This window comes from Piliocolobus tephrosceles, chromosome 2 (assembly GCF_002776525.5).
Source record: "Piliocolobus tephrosceles isolate RC106 chromosome 2, ASM277652v3, whole genome shotgun sequence".
NCBI classification, from domain to species: domain Eukaryota; kingdom Metazoa; phylum Chordata; class Mammalia; order Primates; family Cercopithecidae; genus Piliocolobus; species Piliocolobus tephrosceles.
Window position 1 is genome coordinate 150,658,819 of NC_045435.1, and position 17,245 is coordinate 150,676,063.

At 37.9% G+C, this 17,245-nt stretch overlaps 1 protein-coding gene across 16 annotated transcripts in view; it reads left to right on the plus strand.

Moving 5' to 3' along the window:
* TBC1D5 (TBC1 domain family member 5) overlaps positions 1–17,245 on the plus strand; it is a 606,671-nt gene that overhangs the window by 543,004 nt on the left and 46,422 nt on the right. For all 16 annotated transcript variants that reach the window (XM_023207336.1, XM_023207339.1, XM_023207341.1 and 13 more), the window contains one exon: positions 5,997–6,160. In XM_023207336.1, the coding sequence (XP_023063104.1) occupies positions 5,997–6,160 (164 nt within the window). The remainder of the gene's footprint in view (positions 1–5,996; positions 6,161–17,245) is intronic.

Genomic DNA, 17,245 nt, shown 5'->3' on the forward strand with positions numbered 1-17,245 from the left:
AAACCTAGTCATTTAACCATTGTTTACTGAAACTTTGATTTTTTTTTTTTTTTAAATATAAGTAGAGAGTTTATTTGGGCCAGGCTTGAAGATTGCAACTCAGGAGTACAGATTCAAGTTGCCCTGAATATACCCTCTGATTAGCAGCAGTTACAAGTGGATTTTTTAAATTATTATTATACTTTAAGTTCTAGGGTACATGTGTACAATGTGCAGGTTTGTTACATATGTATACATGTGCTATGTTGGTGTGCTGCACCCATTAACTCGTCATTTATATTAGGTATAGCTCCTAATGCTATCCCTCCCACCTCCTCCCTCCCCACCATAGGCCCCGGTATGTGATGTTCCCCTTCCTGTGTCCAAGTGATCTCATTGTTCAATTCCCACCTATGAGTGAGAACATACGGTGTTTGGTTTTCTGTTCTTGTGATAGTTTGCTGAGAATGATGGTTTCCAGCTGCATCCATGTCCCTACGAAGGACACGAACGCATCGTTTTTTATGGCTGCATAATATTCCATGGTGTATATGTGCCACATTTTCTTAATCCACTCTTCACTGATGGACATTTGGGTTGATTCCAAGTCTTTGCTATTGTAAATAGTTCTCCAGTAAACATACGTGTGCATGTGTTTTTATAGCAGCATGATTTATAATCCTTTGGGTATATACCCAGTAATGGGATGGCTGGGTCAAATGGTATTTCTAGTTCTAGATCCTTGAGGAATCGCCATACTCTTTTCCACAATGGTTGTACTAGTTTACAGTCCCACCAACAGTGTAAAAGTGTTCCTATTTCTCCACATCCTCTCCAACACCTGTTGTTTCCTGATTTTTTAACGATTGCCATTCTAACTGGTGTGAGATAGTATCTCATTGTGGTTTTGATTTGCGTTTCTCTGATAGCGAGTGATGATGAGCATTTTTTCAGGTGTCTGTTGGCTTTATGAATGTCTTCTTTTGAGAAGTGTCTGTTCATATCCTTTGCCCACTTTTTGATGGGATTGTTTGTTTTTTTCTTGTAAATTTGTTTGAGTTCTTTGTAGGTTCTGGATATTAGCCCTTTGTCAGATGAGTAGATTGCAAAAATGTTCTCCCATTTTGTAGGTTGCCTGTTCACTCTGATGGTAGTTTCTTTTGCTGTGCAGAAGCTCTTTAGTTTAAGGAGATCCCATTTGTCGATTCTGGCTTTTGTTGCCTTTGCTTTTGGTGTTTCAGATGTGAAGTCCTTGCCCATGCCTATGTCCTGAATGGTATTACCTAGGTTTTCTTCTAGGATTTTTATGGTTTTAGGTCTAGCATTTAAGTCTCTAATCCATCTTGAATTAATTTTTGTATAAGGAGTAAGGAAAGGATCCAGTTTCAGCTTTCTACTTATGGCTAGCCAATTTTCCCAGCACCATTTATTAAATAGGGAATCCTTTCCCCATTTCTTGTTTTTGTCAGATTTGTCAAAGATCAGATGGCTGTAGATGTGTGGTATTATTTCTGAGGGCTCTGTTCTGTTGCATTGGTCTATATCACTGTTTTGGTACCAGTACCATGCTGTTTTGATTACTGTAGCCTTGTAGTATAGTTTGAAGTCAGGTAGCATGATGCCTCCAGGTTTGTTCTTTTGGCTTAGGATTGTCTTGGCAATGTGGGGTCTTTTTTGGTTCCATATGAACTTTAAAGCAGTTTTTTCCAATTTTGTGAAGAAAGTTATAGGTAACTTAATGGGGATGGCATTGAATCCGTATATTACCTTGGGCAGGATGGCCATTTTCACAGTATTGATTCTTCCTATCCATGAGCATGGTATGTTCTTCCATTTCTTTGTGTCCTTTTATTTCACTGAGCAGTAGTTTGTAGTTCTCCTTGAAGAGGTCCTTTACATCCCTTGTAAGTTGGATTCCTAGGTATTTTATTTCTTTGAACCTATTGTGAATGGGAGTTCATTCATGATTTGGCTCTCTGTTACTGGTGTATAAGAATGCTTGTGATTTTTGCACATTGATTTTGTATCCTGAGACTTTGCTGAAGTTGCTTGTCAGCTTAAGGAGATTTGGGGTTGAGACGATAGGTTTTCTAAATATACAATCATGTCATCTGCAAACAGGAACAATTTGACTTCTTATTTTCCTGACTGAATATCCTTTATTTCTTTCTCTTGCCTGATTGCCCTAGCCAGAACTTTCAACACTATCTTGAATAGGAATGGTGAGAGAGGGCCTCCCTGTCTTGTGCCAGTTTTCAAAGGGAATACTTCCAGTTTTTGCCCATTCAGTATGATATTGGCTGTGGGTTTGTCATAAATAGCTCTTATTATTTTGAGATACGTTCCATCAATACCGAATTTATTGAGAGTTTTTAGCATGAAGTGCTGTTGAATTTTGTCAAAGGTCTTTTCTGCATCTATTGAAATAATCATGTGGTTTTTGTCTTTGGTTCTGTTTATATGCTGGATTACGTTTATTGATTTGCGTATGTTGAACCAGCCTTGCATCCCAGGGATGAAGCCCACTTGATCATGGTGGAGAAGCCTTTTGATGTGCTGCTGGATTTGGTTTGCCAGCATTTTATTGAGGATTTTTGCCTCGATGTTCATCAGGGATATTGGTCTAAAATTCTCTTTTTTTGTTGTGTCTCTGCCAGGCTGTGGTATCAGGATGATGCTGGCCTCATAAAATGAGTTAGGGAGGATTCCCTCTTTTTCTATTGATTGGAATAGTTTCATAAGGAATGGTACCAGCTCCTCCTTGTACCTCTGGTAGAATTCGTCTGTGAATCCATCTGGTCCGGGACTTTTTTTGGTTGGTAGGCTATTAATTATTACCTCAATTTCAGAGCCTGCTATTGGTCTATTCAGGGATTCAACTTTTTTCTGGTTTAGTCTTGGGAGAGTGTAAGTGTCCAGGATTTATCCATTTCTTCTAGGTTTTCTAGTTTATTTGCATAGAGGTGTTTATAGTATTCTCTGATGGTAGTTTGTATTTGTGTGGGGTCGGTGGTGATATCCCCTTTATCATTTTTTATTGCGTCTATTTGATTCTTCTCTTTTCTTCTTTATTAGCTTGCTAGTGGTCTATCAATTTTGTTGTTCTTTTCAAAAAACCAGCTCCTGGATTCGTTGATTTTTGGGAGGGTTTTTTGTGTCTCTGTCTCCTTCAGTTCTTCTCTGATCTTAGTTATTTCTTGCCTTCTGCTAGCTTTTGAATGTGTTTGCTCTTGCTTCTCTAGTTCTTTTAATTGTGATGTTAGAGTGTCAATTTTAGATCTTTCCTGCTTTCTCTTGTGGGCACTTAGTGCTATAAATTTCCCTCTACACACTGCTTTAAATGTGTCCCAGAGATTCTAGTATGTTGTATCTTTGTTCTCATTGGTTTCAAAGAACATCTTTATTTTTGCCTTCATTTTATTATGTACCCAGTAGTCATTCAGGAGCAGGTTGTTCAGTTTCCATGTAGTTGAGTGGTTTTGATTGAGTTTCTTAGTCCTAAGTTCTAGTTTGATTGCACTGTGGTCTGAGAGACAGTTTGTTATAATTTCTGTTCTTTTACATTTGCTGAGGAGTGCTTTACTTCCAACTATGTGGTCAATTTTGGAATAAGTGCAATGTGGTGCTGAGAAGAATATATATTCTGTTGATTCGGAGTGGAGAGTTCTGTAGATGTCTGTTAGGTCTGCTTGTTGCAGAGTTGAGTTCAATTCCTGGATATCCTTGTTAACTTTCTGTCTGGTTGATCTGTCTAATGTTGACAGTGGGGTGTCAAAGTCTCCCATTATTATTGTATGGGAGTCTAAGTCTCTTTGTAAGTCTCCAAGGACTTGCTTTATGAATCTGGGTGCTCCTGTATTGGGTGCATATGTATGTAGGATAGTTAGCTCTTCCTGATGAATTGATCCCTTTACCATTATGTAATGGCCTTCTTTGTCTCTTTTGATCTTTCTTTGATGGTTTAAAGTCTGTTTTATCAGAGACTAGGATTGCAACCCCTGCTTTTTTTTTTGTTCTCCGTTTCCTTGGTAGATCTTCCTCCATCCCTTTATTTTGAGCCTATGTGTGTCTCTGCATGTGAGATGGGTCTCCTGAATACAGCAAACTGATGGTTCTTGACTCTTTATCCAGTTTGCCAGTCTGTGTCTTTTAATTGGACCATTTAGTCCATTTACATTTAAGGTTAATATTGTTATGTGTGAACTTGATCCTGTCATTATGATGTTAGCTGGTTATTTTGCTCATTCGTTGATGCAGTTTCTTCCTAGCATTGATGAACTTTACATTTTGGCATGTTTTTGCAATGGCTGGTACCAATTGTTTCATTTTGGCATGTTTTTGCAATGGCTGGTACCTATTGTTCCTTTCCATGTTTAGTGCTTCCTTCAGGATCTCTTGTAGGGCAGGCCTGGTGGTGACAAAATCTCTAAGCATTTGCTTGTCTATAAAGGATTTTCTTTCTCCGTGTTCACTTATGAAACTTAGTTTGACTGGATATGAAATTCTGGGTTGAAAATTCTTTTCTTTAAGAATGTGGAATATTGGCCCCCACTCTCTTCAGGCTTGCAGAGTTTCTGCCGAGAGATCTGCTGTTATTATGATGCGCTTCTGTTTGTGGGTAACCCGACCTTTCTCTCTGGCTGCCCTTAACATTTTTTCCTTCATTTCAACTTTGGTGAATCTGACAATTATGTGTCTTGGAGTTGCTCTTCTCGAGGAGTATCTTTGAGGCATTCTCTGTATTTCCTGAATTTGAATGTTGGCCTACCTTACTAGGTTGGGGACATTGTTCTCCTGGATGATATCTTGCAGAGTGTTTTCCAACTTGGTTCCATTTTCCCCGTCATTTTCAGGCACAGCAGTCAGACGTAGATTTGGTCTTTTCACATAATCCCATATTTTTTTGGAGGCTTTGTTCATTTCTTTTTACTCTTTTTTCTCTACACTTCTCTTCTTGCTTCATTTCATTCATTTGATCTTCAGTCACTGATACTCTTTCTTCCAGTTGATGGATTCGGTTACTGAAGCTTGTGCATTTGTCACGTAGTTCTCATGTCATGGTTTTCACCTCTATCTGTTCTTTTATGGTCTTCTCTGCACTGATTGTTCTTGTTATCCATTCATCCATGCGTTTTTCAAGGTTTTTAGTTTCTTTGCGCTGGGTATGTAGTTCCTCCTTTAGCTCTGAGAATTTTGACCGACTGAAGCTTTCTTCTCTCAACTCGTCAAAGTCATTTTCTGTCCAGCTTTGTTCCATTGCTGGTGATGAACTACGTTCCTTTGTAGGGGTAGATGCGCTCTGATTTTTTGAATTTCCAGCTTTTCTGCACTGCTTTTTCCCCATCTTTGTGGTTTTATCTGCCTTTGGTTTTTGATGATGGTGATGTACTCATGGGGTTTTGGTGTGGGTGTCCTTTCTGTTAGTTTTCCTTCTGACAATCAGGATCCTCAGCTGCAGGTCTGTTGGAGTTTGCTTGAGGTCCACTCCAGACCCTGTTTGCCTGGGTATCAGCAGTGGAGGCTGCAGAAGAAAGAATATTGTTGAACAGCGGGTGTTGCTGTCTGATTCTTGCTCTGGAAGCTTCGTCTCAGAGGTGTACCCAGTCGTGTGAGGTGTGAGGTGTCAGTCTGTACCTCATTTGAAAATGCAGAAATCACCCGTCTTCTGTGTTGCTCACGCTGGGAACTGGGGACTGGAGCTGTTCCTATTCGGCCAACTTGGGTGCCCCCCCCACCCTTTTTTTTTTTAGTTCTTTTATATGTGTGCAATGCTTGGATAATTGTAGTATTAAAAAAACATAGAAAACTATGGTGGTAGATACTTCACTATTTTTTTAAAAAATGGTGGCTATTCTGATACATATAAATGCATGCATTTTAATACTCCATAGTGTCATTATGTTGATAGTATCAACCTAGTGGTATCATAATTGATCATCATTTATTAAAAACAGTAGATTCAGTAGCTTAGTGAAAGAGTCTGGTGTTTCATTATTGCTACTTAATTTTTCTTACAGGGCAAAGTTCTAAAAACATCAGTTCATCTCCAAGTGTTGAGAGTTTGCCTGGAGGAAGAGAATTCACTGGCTCCCCACCTTCATCTGCTACTAAAAAAGATTCCTTTTTTAGCAACATCTCACGTTCCCGCTCACACAGCAAAACTATGGGCAGAAAAGAATCTGTAAGTATTTAAGGACAATTTTCTCTTCATTCTTCATTTTCCTCCATAGAGTGCTGCATTTATGAAAGCTGTGTTAGTGCCCAGTTTTATAAAGCTCTTAAAAATTTTATGGACTAAAAGGAATTAACTTATCAAAAGTATTTTATTATTATACTTTAGTAGTATTTTAAGGCTGTAGCCTGTATTGCACTGGAAATAAAGTAGCATCATTTTAAAATAAGTTGAATCTTTCCCAAATCCCACTCCTTTTTTTCTCTACAAATGCCTTTTCTTCAAAGCCGGTGTTTTCTTATAAAATTTAACAAATAAATGATGGAAGCTGGAACAAACCAAACTGTTTTTTCCATTTAAAATATTTCTTGAAAATTAAAAATAATTGATTTACCATATAAAAAGCTATACATTTAAATTATATTTTAATACCCTGTAAAATTCTTCTTTTTTTCTTTTTCTTTTTTTTTTTGAGACAGAATCTCAATCTTGGCTCACTGCAGCCTCCTCCTCCTGGGTTTAAGTGATTCTCATGCCTCAACCTCCTAAGAAGCTGGGATTACAGGTGTGTGCCACCATGCCTGGCTAATTTGTGTATTTTTATTAGAGACGAGGTTTTGCCATATTGGCCAGGCTGCTCTGGAACTCTTGGGCTCAAGTGATCTGTCCACCTTGGCCTTCCAAAGTGCTGGGATTACAGACATGAGCCACTGCGTCCAGCCTGTAAAATTCTTTATATACATTTCTCGAAAGGATATAGCTAAGGCATATCCACTGCTTTAAAAACTTGGTTGTGTCTGAAATTATTATAAGCCAACTTCACATTTAACCACATTTTATAACAGCCATGCATAGCTTAACAACAGTGATACATTCAGAGGAGTGTGTTGTTAGGCAATTTCATCATAGTGCAAACATCGTGGAGTGTACTTATACAAACGAAATGGTACCACCTACTACACACCTAAGCTGTATGGTATAGTCTGTTACTCCTAGGATACAAACCTGTATAGCATGGCACTGTACTGAATACTGTAGGCAATTATAACAATGGTAAGTATTTTTGTATCTAAACATATAAAAGGTACAGAAAATTGTAAGGTATACAGGAAAAAAAAAAATGGTACACCTGTCTAGTGCACTTCTTATGAATGGAGCTTAGAAGTGGCTCTGGGCGAATGAATGAGTGAGCAGTGAGTGAATGTGAAGGCCTAGGATTATTGTGCACTACTGTAGACTTTATAAACACTGTACACTTAGGCCACACTATATTTATTTAATCAACAGTTCTTCAAAATAAATTAATCTTACCTTACTATAAGTTTTACTTTATGAACTTTAAATTTTTGTTTCTTTTGTAATAACACTTAGCTCAAAACAAACACATTTTTTAGCTGTACAAAAATTCTTTTTCTTACATCTTTATTCTGTGGTCTTTTTCTGTTTTTGAATTTTTTTATTTTACTTTTTAAACTTTTTTGTTAAAAATGGAGACAAGCACATTAGGCTAGGCCTAACCAGGGTCAGGATCATCAGTATCATTGTTTCCACCTCCAAGTTTTGTCCCCCTGGAGGGTCTTTGGGGGGCAGTGACACTCATGGAGCTGTCATCTCCTGTGTTAACAATGCCTTCTTCTGGAATACATCCTGAAAGACCAGCATGACGCTGTTTTAAAGTTAACTCTTTTTTTAATATATGTAACTAGAAGTACATTATAAAATAATGATAAAAAGTATAGTATAGTAAATACATAAACCAGTAACACAATCGATTATTATTCACTGTACATAATTGTATGTGCCATACTTACATATGACTGGCAGCACAGTAGGCTGGCATCACCACAAACACTGAATCCATTGCACTATGACATTATGACAGCTATGATGTCACTAGACAATAGAATTTGTTAGCTCCATTACAGTCTTATGGGACCACCATCATATATGTGGTCTGTTGTTGATCAAAACATCATTATGTGTCACATGACTGTAGTTTAACATCTAATATCTTAATAAGAACTCATCTGCCCTGTGGAAGAGGATGCCAAGGTAATACAGAAAAGGATCTAGCTATAACTGACATTATCCTAAATTAGAAAAACAAACAAACAATTAAACCTTTGAGAGATAATTATTTAAGGTACATAGAATATTATGTTCTCTATCTGTGTGACTTTGTATTTCTTGGGGCAAGACACTCAGTTTCTGGAGTTTTAACCACCTTACCTGCAAATTAAACATTTTTGCTCTCTGACAGAAAGAGTTTAACTATCTGCCCTCTTAGGGATCCCTTCAATATGTAGGAACTGTGATTCTGTAGTATATAAAAGAGCAGAGAGGAACTTTAGTTTAAACATGGCACCTTTAGTGCAAGCATTTAGCTCTGTTCCCTCCTAAAATTCCACTGCAAGGACAAGGGCAGTTAAAGATAAACCCTCAAAAAATAAGAAAACAAAAGAGAAAACAGTAGCAATAAAATATTGTTACTTGGAAAACAGATGAAAATTGACAACTAAGCAGCCTAAGAAAGCTGAACCTTAAGTCAGTGGTAGGTCAAAAACAAAGAAGCAGCTTGACTTACATTGTAAAATTCTCCAGAAGCTCAGGATCTACAAGTGAAAATGAAGGCAGAACTGAAGACAACTGGTCAGAAGCTTCTGAAAGAGGAATTAGATTTCCTTCCCTACGTCAACAAAAGACTGATAATTTAATTCTCCGAAAAGTGTACAACAGAATGTATGTGGTCTAAGAGATCAGGCACATTCCAGTGTGAACCACCCTACTGAAAAAGGGGTAGTGAATACTTAAATGCTAAATTTGAGACCCCAGGCCTCCCCAACTTGCTTTCCAGAGTACCAGTATGGATAGCCTTCAGGCAAGAGATTTGGAAGGGTTTTCTCTAGGCAAAAGACACACACGCACATACACAGCTATAAATATACTTACCCCAGGGGTGCTCCAAGGAAACACCCAGTTACTTTATAGTGGACCCCACCATTAACAAGCTCCATCGAAACAGAACTTCTCTTAGCTTTTTAGTTCATACGATTTTATATGGACAAGATAGCCAAGGATCACCAGATACTTGAAGAGAGGATTTGATAATGAAAGACAAACAAAAACAGAAAAAAGCAACTGGGAGGAAACAGGCTATGCAGAACAAGAAAACAAATATCATATTTTAATACATTTTTTTGTTCTCTAAATGTTATATTTTTCTAATGTAATACCTTTTCTAATGTATACATTTTTCTAAAATGTAAAACTCAGTGGAAGAGTTAGAAGATAAAGTTGAGGAAATCTCCCCTGAAAATAGAATATAAAATAAATAGAAGAGAGAAAAACATAAGAAAATGAGAGAACTGGCCCAGAAATTTTTTAAAATAGGAATTTCAGAGTGAACAGAGAAAATAAAAGAAAGGAAATATCAAAAATACAATCTGAGAAATTTTTCCATTAATAAAATAACTGAGTCTTAAGATAGGAAAAGTCCATAGACTGACCCACTCAAGAAAAAACAAACCTACAGTCAGATGTATTACTGAAAAAGTTTAGAAATCTGCAAACAAAAGAATCTTACTGACTCATAGAGTTGGAAAAGAAAAATTCTAACAAAGAACGAGGAATTAAAATAGCTGCAGACTTCTCAGTAGCAACACCAAAAGCGAGACAATGGAGTGATACTTTGAAAGTTCTGAGAAATGGCCAAGTGTGGTGACTCATGCCTGTAATTCCAGCATTTTGGGAGGCCGAGGCAGGTGGATCACGTGAAGTCAGGAGTTCGAGACCAGCCTGACCAACATGGTGAAACACCATCGCTACTAAAAATACAAAAATTAGCCAGGCATGGTGGTGGGCACCTATAGTCCCAGCTACTCGGGAGGCTGAGGCAGGAGAATCACTTGAATCCCGTAGGTGGAAGTTGCAGTGTGCCAAGATCACGCCACTGCATTCCACCCTGGGTGACAGAGCAAGAATCCATCTCAAAAAAAAAAAAAAAAATGTTCTGAGAAAAAATTACTTCTAACCTAGATTCAACATCTGGCTAAACTAGTAGTTAATTTTGAGTGTAAAATAAAGCCATGTTTAGACATTAAAGATTCAAAAAAAATGATTCTCATGTACCCTAGGAATCCACTGGAGGATATGCTGTACAAAAATGAGGACATAAACTAAGGAGGAGGAATACCTAAGAACTAGGAAATAGAGGATCCAAAGCAAAACAAAAAGATCCCCAGAATGATAATGTATAGAGATCCGAAGACTATAGTACTGCTAAATAGCAGACCCGGAAAGTAGTAGCAAGCCCAGATTGGAGCAAGTTGGAAGTTTCCAGAAAGATTTATTCAAAAAGATAAAATTAGAAGAATGACTAATATACTTTAACAAATTGAGAGATGTATGCAACTAGGCATGAGTTTGGGTGATAACTTTATAAAAGCTAAACTAACCCCAAAAAGACAACTGGTAACCCCAAAGAAAAACAAAGTATGTGTAGAAAAGAAAGAAAGGTTATGATAAACCTTATAACTGAGCTGGGATTAACATTTACATAGACATTATAATGTAAGCCTATTGAATATTAATCTAATCAGAATCACACTATACCTGTTGAGAAGATGGGGCATGGGAACTACATGTTTGCCTGAGGAGGAGAGGAGGGAGCAGGTGGTAGTGGTCAATACAACTAAATCTTTATCTTCCATAGTGGGGAATCAGGGGATAATAATCAAGAGAAATCAAGAAGTGGCTAGATAAGTTAGAGATAAAGGCCAGCTGTTGTGTCTCACCTGTAATCCCAACACTTTGGGAGGCTGAGTCGAGAGCATTGCTTGAGTCCAGGAGTTCAAGACCAGCCTGGGCAATATAGTGAGACCTGTCCTTCCAAAAAAAAAAAAAATTTTTTTTCATTAGCCAGGTATGGTGGTATGCGACTGTAATACCAGCCACTCGGGAGACTGAGGTAAAAGGATCACTTGAGTGTGGGAGATCAAGACTGCAGTGAGCAGTGATTGTGCCACTGCACTCCAGCCTGGGGTACAGAGCAAGAGCTTGTCTTAGATAGACTAGATAGATACATAGATACATAGATGATATAGAGGTGAAAAAACAAAATGGGTAAAAGAATTTAAAGTGGTTGTTTCTGGGGAGCAAGAAGTAGAGGGTGGGGTTGTGGGGAACTGTTCTTCATAACAGAAACAGTTGAATAAATCACCATTTCATTGTATTGACCATTTCAGTTTATTAACACTTATATAAGTGTTACGTATATAACTTAGATTAAAAATAACAACTAAAAATTACAACAAAATAGAATATTTTGGCATAATAAATTAGAAGAGGAGATAATCTGCATGTACAAAGAACGTGTCTGTGAAGAACCAGAGTAAGAGAATAACAAATGAGAAAGGCATATGGAGACAGGTTTCATTTGCATTCTATCATATTTTGGTGGCATATGGATTAGTCTGTAACACCAATTAATTGCTTTTCTTTATGATGATACTTTAACTTAAAACTGAGAAGTTAAGTAAAAATAGACATAAAGTAAATCTAACTCTCTACATAGACTTGCTGCGAACCAAGAGAATGCAAGTAATCATTCAAAATTTAGTATATTTGCTAACTTTGGGGAAGGAAGCAGGCAGAAATTTTTAAGATAAATAAGCTCATGGTTTTCCAAGTAGTAGTTTTATCTTATTATTTTATTAAATAGTGTGTTAAGTCAGTATACTTTGCCAGTTCTCGCCCATTCTGGGCACTTAATAGGATTGCACCTCCTTGTCCCTATGATCTGTCAAAATCATATGACTAGTTCTCTCTACTGCATTGTGACTGAAAGTGACATATATGTATTGTCACTGCAAGCCCATCCACAGCTGTCTTTCCCTCTGACACCATGAACAGAACCTCCCTGCCAACTCATGGTAGACATGAAGAATGAGGGAGAAATCAGCTTTTGCTGATCTAAGCTTCTGAGACCGATGGTTATCACAGCATAACAGTGCACAGTTGGTAAATGTTTAGGCCCATAGCTGGGACTCATTCTCCCATGGGAGCTGCCTGCTGCCACTAGAGTGGTCCCAGGACACCAGAGCCTATGACTAGGTACCTACCATACATGGGTCCAATTTGCTTTCATTTCCAGGCCAGTGTGATGTGATACAGTGATATTCCATATCCTGGAAAACATTCAAGATAGCTTTTCACTTAAATTTCTTACACAAACAAGTGGCCAGAAATGAAAGTAAAGACATCTCTTTGTTTGGGTCTCTTGTCCCTTAAACTATATGATGATACCTTTCAGATTTCAGGACTCAGTTCATCTTTTAAAGTGGTTCAAGATCAAGAAATTGTTGATGTTAATTGCCAAAATAGTGGTAGAAAGAGACATAAAACCTAAGATAATCTAGTAGTAGCTATCAGTCGAAGTATGGTAAAATCTGCTTGTAATGGTTCTGAGAAATGATTGTCAAAATCTACATAGGTATGACATATCCTGGACAAGCATCATATAGTGTGTTGTAGAACTTGTTTTGTCTCAATATTGCCTTTTTATGTATCATACATACCCTTTCTATAATCCACAGCCTGTCTTCTTTAGATAAAAAAGAAGTATCACATTTATTCCTGTTAATGCCCATGATTTGGCCATATAATGAAAGAGGGCAAGATTCAGCTTAGTCTTTAAAGAGGTAACAATGAAGCCTTGTGCCAGATTTTTATAAAAGACATCATTATACTTCTTTACTGAAATGTGAAAACTAGTAGAAAGTTTTTTAAATGACCTCACTTCATTATTAGTAGTACTATTACTTTGAGGATTGGTATTGTTTTGTCTTGAAGAGAAAATAAAACATTTTGATACGTTTAATTTTTATGCTTTATTTTACATGATAATATCAATCACATCCAATACTTAGCTTTCTAGAAGTCTATTTTTAGGTGGTCATTCTTCTGTTAAATAAATATTTACTTGTTTTAGCACTGTTAGTCATATTCTATGATTGTTGCCAAATCATTTTCTAAGAATATCTTTGCTAAGGTTAAAGTATACAAAAAATAGAGTAAAAGAAAAATTATCAGCCTAGGCAACATAGTGAGACCCCATGTCTACAAAAGCATTAACAAAAAAATTAGCCAGGCATAGTGGCGTGCACCTGTAGTCCCCAGTTACTAGGGAAGCTGAGGTGTGAGGATCACTTGAGCCCAGGAGTTCAAGTCTGCAGTGAGCTATGATTGTGCCACCACACTCCAGCTTGGGCAGCAGAGCCAAGCCCCTGTCTCAATAAACAAATAAAAAGGAAAAAAGAAAAACTCGAAAACTGACTTGTCTCTGTGAATAAGTTATAATGTTTAAGCACACCAGCCAACCAGAAGTATTTTGTAAATTTCCTGATGAAACTGCATGATATTTTGGTATGATTTGTAGTAATTATAATACATACCAACCTCCGAAGATCTAAAAGTATCCATGGATCAGAATCCTCTCTAAACCACAGGAAATCAAAAAAGGTCTGAGCTGAAAGTCTCTGCATAAAACGGGATGCATAGTGAGACACTCCCTTACCTGAAGGCTCACAGCACTACAGTGGGGTGACTATCCTGTGTCTTTATGACTCCCGTGACCCCGTATGCATTCATCATTAGTCTTTGATTGTTTGAACGTATACTATGGTCATACGAATATAATTTATTTTTGTAATATTCATCTATTCTTTATCGTGACAAAATACCAAAAAGTGTCAGATAAATGAAAACGACTTTGAAAGCAGACTGTTACTTCTAGACAACTGGAGAACTGCCTAACCTATTTCAGGCCGTGATCTAGAAATTATAATTTAAGACATTATATGTGTTTAAGAAATATAAGAGAGCAATCCTAATGAGGATGCTTAGAGTGAAATTGGAACGGGGGAAAGTTAAGTAATTAAACTAAATTAAAATATCTCATCCACATGAGATGCATGATATGATTAAATGCCATATGAACAATAAAGACAGTAAACAAAATGGTGTTAGATCATAGACCACCATGGGCTGTGTTGGTCTAGACAAGCTTCCTGTGAGAGATAGATCTGAACCACTGATGTATTTCTTCTCCCATTAAATACAACCATTATTTTCCCTTAGGAAAATAGCTTCCTAGGACAGGTGGTAGTGGTGGATATTGAGTAAGCAGTCAACAATACCTTCTACAGGAGTTCTCTTCTCCCTCACATCCCCTGACACATCCAAAATAGTTAGAATTGTATTAAGTTGCTTTGGGTAAAAATAAGAGAAAGTATTATATCAAATGCGGAAATTTGTTGTTTATTATTTCACATAACAAAGAGTCCTGAAATAGGTCTGCAGTTGGATTATTCACCTGTTCAGTAGCATCACCATCTTTTCACTCTGCCATCCTTAGTGTAGTGGCTTTATCTTCAACTTGGCTCTCATTGTGTTCTCTCAAGGGGGCTGACACAGAGCCAATTATGTCACGCACACGTGCATGCACACCCCTTCTAGAGAAGGCTACTTGGGAATTCACCAGCAGTCTTTCCTTCCCATATCACTGACCAGAATTAAATTCCATGCCGACTTCTTAACCAATCTCTGGTAAGGAGAAGGGTTAAGAGAGGCTCATGACAGAGGACCAGCAGGTGGGGGAATGTGATGAAGCAGCCAGCCATTTGATAGGTAAATTACCCTTGAAGTATTAATTGCCAAAATGGTTTATTTAATCCTTTCCTGAAGGATTTGCATTTGAAAAGAGGCAGTTCTGCTGTCATCAGTCATATTTTACTGGTAGATTTCCAGGCAACTGGAGTTAAATTGGTGGTTGGAAGGGAGAAACTGAGCAGAGCAGCCTTCCCAGAAGACTAGAATTTTCCTGGTTACCTGATTTTCTTTTCAGTCAGTGATGTATACTTCCTAGGAAAACATGTTATGTGGAAAGCATTGACTTCAGTAGATTTCTTTGTGAGGTTAGGGATGGAATTGAAAACTGGAATCTAGAGTTCATCTAATTATAGGATTTTCAAGTCAAAAATACACATATGTAATCTCTTCTTGTTTAATCAGTAGTGTTAATGATAACTGGATTAAAATACTGTCCCATTTAAAATACGTTCCCATTTAATATAGTTGATTGAAATGAATAGATATAAAATGAATTTAAACATCAGCAGTTGAAGTCTCATGTTATTAACTTTAAGGCCAAATTAACCTGGATATTTGAAACATACATTTAGTCATTCGATGTTTTATAAACCTTGTTTACAATCTGTCTGCCAGGAAATGTACTCAAGGTCAGGAAGGGTAGACTGTATATCTTTGTGAGAGAATTCTTTCCTTCTTTCTCCATCTTTTTGCATCACCCAAATCATGTAACTCCATTGCAAGGAAATGTGAACATCAAAGGGAGCATCATAAAAAGCCCTCCATTTTCAACAGTTTTAGCATGACATTTTAATTTAGCTTTTGTAAACAGGTTTTACAACCAACTTTTTAAAATCCTTATGGTGCAACACATTTATTTTAAATTTTAAAAAATCTGAGAAACCGCAGAATCACAGGAAATGGAGTGCTGCAACGTCCTTTGCACAACAGTGCCCTTTGGGTTGAGTGAAACACTCATTCACCTCGTGCTGGGTCTTCTTCCTCCATCACTTATCTTTATCTCCATCCTCTATATAAAATGCAAAGATGCCAGATTGTACCCATGCTGTGAATACTGCCCGGGAGGCATAGACAGTGGTTTGGGGAAAGCTCAAGTGAAGCAATTAGAAATATTTACAATCCCAGGCCAGAAATATTTTGTGGGTTTGAATCATGCTAAATTAAATGTGTCATTGATAGCATTTGCTTCTTTCTAGTGACCTTTCTTGAAACTTGACATTTGTATATTCTTTCAGTGCCACATTGCCTTGGGGACAGTTATTCGCACCCTAAAGTGCAGATGTGCATGACAGGGAGGGGAATGAGGGCTTTGACTTGTCTGGGCAATTGGAGGTCAGCCAAGGCCAGAGGCCAGATTGCAGAGTCTGCACGATTGTCCTCTTCTTTCCCCTGCAGTGGCACCACCACCTTCTCCTACACAGTGTCTTCCTGCTTTTAAACCTCTTGTCCCAGGCATCTCATCATTTATCCTTTGAACACCTATGTAAACTTTTCCAGGAAGTTGTATTTTTAATCCACTGGGCTTTCATTGCAGAAAGAATTGCTTTACTTCTGTCATAGAAATTCTAGGCCTGTTGATAAAGGGGGAATCTGTATCAGGCAGGTGGCCTTCACTTTGCCCCTGAAAACTTAGGGCTGAGGAATCCCCTTTTGGTCGTTCCTCATAGCTAGAGCTTCTATGCTCAGAGGGTCAGTTGAAGGCTTGGGTACTGTAATAGTCCATTCTCATATTGCTATCAGGAACTACCTGAAACTGGGTAATTTATAAAGAAAAGAGGCTTAATTGACTCACAGTTCTTCAGGCTGTACAGGAAGCATGGCTGCAGCGGCCTCAGGAAATTTACAATCATGGCGGAAGGCAAAGAAGAAGCTGGAGAAGGAAGAAGAGAGAATGAAGGGGGAGGTGGTACACACTTTTAAACAACCAAATCTTGTGAGAACTCACTATAAGGAGAACAGCAAGGGGGAAATCCACCCCACGATCCAGTCACCTCCCACCAGGCCCTCCTCCAACTCAGAGGATTACAATTCAAGATGAGATTTGGGTGGAGACACAATTCCAAACCATATTATCCTGTACCTGGCTTCTCCCAAATCTCATGTCCTTTTCATATTGCAAGATACAATCCTCCCTTCTCAACAGTCCTAAGTCTTAACTCATTTCATCATTAACTCAAAAGTCCACAATCCAGAGTCTCATCTGAAACAAGGCAAGTCCCTTCCACCTATGGGCCTGTAAAATCAAAAACTAGTTACTTCCAAGATACAATGGAGTACAAGCACTGGGTAAATATGCCCATTCCGAAAGGGAGAAATCAGCCAAAACAAAGGGGCTATAGGCCCCATGTAAGTCTGAAACCCAGCAGGGTAGTCATTAAATCTTAAAGCTCCAAAATAATCTCCTTTGACTCCATGTCTCACATCCAG